At 37.1% G+C, this 3,431-nt stretch overlaps 1 protein-coding gene across 1 annotated transcript; it reads right to left on the minus strand.

The window, feature by feature from the left end:
• Positions 1–238: 238 nt before the first annotated feature.
• On the minus strand, positions 239–3,124 carry LOC309386290 (zinc finger BED domain-containing protein 5-like; the record flags this gene model as incomplete). Its single annotated transcript, XM_081941498.1, has 2 exons — positions 239–334; positions 1,490–3,124. The coding sequence occupies 2 exons, from the start codon at positions 3,122–3,124 to the stop codon at positions 239–241; spliced, it is 1,731 nt and encodes a 576-aa protein (XP_081797624.1).
• Positions 3,125–3,431: the final 307 nt, after the last annotated feature.

Here is a 3,431-nt window from a genome sequence, read left to right on the forward strand (position 1 = left end):
AAGGAAGAATAGCAGCAGCAGATTAGGCAATGGTCAATTTAGCTCACAAAAGAAAAGGAGGCATGGCAAACATCACAAAAGAGACCCTTTCTAATTTCTTGGGCAAAGTGGGAGGGAGACACACTTACAGAGTTTCAATATTTTGTTATTTTGTTATTGTAATCTTAATAGAAAGGTAGTATTAATACTCATGGTTGGTGCTTCTTCCCTGAATTATAGTTGCCTAGAATTCTGCATCTCAGATATAGTATATCCAGTATAGTGGAATCATTAATCGAAAGAAAGAAGCCAGAGTCCAAATTACGCTGACTGTGTATGGTGTTTGTGTATTGTGCTGTTTAATGGAAGTGCAATTACGAAAAATTAGCCATAATCCTCATGTCAACGTTTCTTTCCTTTTTGAATTGTAATTCATTAATCCTTGTAGTACCATAAGAAGAGAAAGATTTTTCTTCTGCTATGGGTGAGAAAACCTCCAGGTGCAATCAATCAAATTATGCCTGCCTTGCATTCCACTCTCATCTCAGAGCGTGTGAGCATCAAAAGAGGGTATCAGTTAACACTTTGGAACAAATGGTTTCTAATTCCACTGGTATTCTTTGTCTAGTGATAGTGTTAATCACAATGACCTATCTCGATGTTACATGTGGGATTGTTTAGAGAATAGAAGAAAAAAAATCTAGTATTACATGCTAGTATCTTTAGGGCAAAATTGTAGAATTACCGGTGTAAAGCTCCAATTATGACTTCTCAGAATTAGTATATAGAGAACTGAGACCTTATATAGAGAACTGTTTGCAGAAATCAGTGCTCCGCTTCCCTTCCCCAACAGGCAAGTATGTTACTTCTACTGGGTGGGGAGGAAGTGAGGAATTGTGAAACTGACTGCGAAACTGTCATGAAACATTGAGAATGAAGATCCCATGACTGCAAGAGCATCTCAGCAAGACAGCAGCAGCCAGTAGCACTGAAGCAGCCACAACTTTCCCAAATTTCATTCCCTTGGTAGTCACAGATCCCAGATTTTGTGCACATCCAATAAGTTAGCCCAGAGGTTCCCAATCTTTTTCGGTTTGCGGCTCCCATAACACTTCAGATTTTTTCCGCGGCTCCCTTAATAGGTACATCCGATTTTTTTTAATTTTTGACTTTTTAAGGATTTGGAAATCTACTTTTTAGTTCGTTAAGGTTAGGTTAATTGAAAAATAAATTAAACACGAGCTTTAAATTCACAATTTATTGAACATCGTTTAATGATTTAAAATTATTAATGGGATGGATGGGCTTGTTGTTCACTGCACAACTTCTCAAATCTTGGAATAAAATTGGAAATGGCGACTCTCATTTCTTGCTCGACGTTAATTTTCGAGCGATATTTACTTTTTATTACTGCGACTGCCGAAAACCCAGCTTCGCACAAATAGGACATTGCAAAAGGAATTAATATTCTTAGGGCTTTGCAACTAAACAGTGGGTATTCCTCTTTTACTGATATCCAAAAATCAGAAAGTTCCATGCTAACAAATTTTAACTTCAATGTTGTGTCGCAAGACAACTCAATAAGAGATTCTTCTTCTGTAGAGGTAAATCCTGATGGAGCCTTGGCTCTAAATGGGTCTTGAATCCAAGTAAATTTTTCAATGTTATCTGCTTCAAAGTATTTTTCGAACCATTTGATAAGCTGAGATAGGTGATCTTCAAAAAGAGATTTTAAATTGCAAGACAAACTGATTTCATTGGAGGTTAAAAACTGGTGCAACAAGGGAAAGCAATCATTAAGATCATCTTCATTAATTTTTAGTTTCCATAGCTGTAATTTTTTTCTGAAAGCTGAAATCTTTTCTGTTAACTTTAAAATGTGCATATTGCATCCTTGTAAAGAGAGATTCAACGCATTCAACTTTTCAAAGATATCACATAGGTATGCAAGTTTAATCAAAAAGTCTGTTTCTACAAAGTGTTTGGCATACTCATGTTTTTCTTCTTCAAGGAAAGTGTATATTTCTTGCTGTAATTGGAACGTACGAGACAATACACCCCCGCGAGAGAGCCATCGTGAGTGGCAGTAGTACAACAAAGATGTGTATTCACCTCCCATATCTTCACACATTCTTTTAAAAAATCTTGCTTTCAGTGGCCGAGTTTTTATATAGTTTACTATATTTACCACACGTTCTAAAACTATATTTAGTGGAGGACTTATATACTTTGATGCAAGTGCTTCTTTGTGAATGATGCAATGGGTCCAAACTGAATCTGGAGCTTTGTTTCGAATAAGCGCCTGCAATCCTCCATAAGAGCCGGACATCGAACAACCACCGTCAGTACAGATGCCAACGCACTTTGTCCAGTCTAAATTATTTTCAACCATAAATATATTCAGGATCTCGAACAAATCCTGAGCCTTTGTACTTCCAATAATACTTTTACAAAAGAGAAGTTCCTCAACGATTGAATTACCATCTAAGAACCATACGTAACAAATCAAGTGTGCGTCCTTATTATTGTCTGTGGCCTCATCGAGTTGCAGTCCATATTTACTTCCTTTTAATTTTTCAATTAATTGTGCATTGAGATCCTCCCCCATGTGCTGAATTCTGCGACTGATTTTATTGTTAGACAAAGGAACATTTGAAAGCAGTTTCCCCGCCGACTCACCAATCATAATGTTCACTAAATCTACAGCAGCCGGTAGAATGAGTTGCTCTGCAATAGTATGGGCCTTTTTACACTTAGCAACTCTATATGCAACTTTGTATGATGCTAGCAAAGCATTATTTGGTATTGACATATGTTTATAAATGCTGCCTTTTTGTTGTTTTAATTCAATTAACTTTCTTTTAAAAAAGTTGCGAGGTTTACCAACAAAGTTAGAATGGTTGGTTTCTAAATGTCGTTTTAACTTACTTGGAAGCATACATTCCGGTGTCAAAACTTTCATGCACAATACACACTGTGGTCTCTCTTTATCATTTTCGTTTATTGATGTAAAGCCAAAATCCAAGTAACTGTCGTCATATTTACGACGTTTTCGCTTCTCGGAACCCTTGCCACTAGTTTGTGGAACTTCGTCTATAGATTTAGCACTATCTTGATTATTCAAGTTTAATAAGAATTTGTCCATTTTAGGGTGATCAGAAAAATAGCTTTTGAAAAGTAACTTAACCACCACACTATTAAGTTAGCCCAACAAACAAAAACTTATGCGAGCACTGAGAAGGTGATAACAAACGAATAGAAATCCGACTTGTAACTGCGCATGCGCACTAGACGTTTCAGAAATGGCGCATCAGCGTTAGACCCAGGTATTAATTGAATATTTCGCGGTGCCCTTATGACGATAGCGCGGCTCCCCAGGGAGCCGCGGCTCACACTTTGGGAATCACTGAGTTAGCCCATTTGAAGTACCTTGGTTCAATAATTGTTGCTCT

This window comes from Natrix helvetica (assembly GCF_964273705.1).
Source record: "Natrix helvetica genome assembly, chromosome: 1".
In the NCBI taxonomy this organism is placed as follows: domain Eukaryota; kingdom Metazoa; phylum Chordata; class Lepidosauria; order Squamata; family Natricidae; genus Natrix; species Natrix helvetica.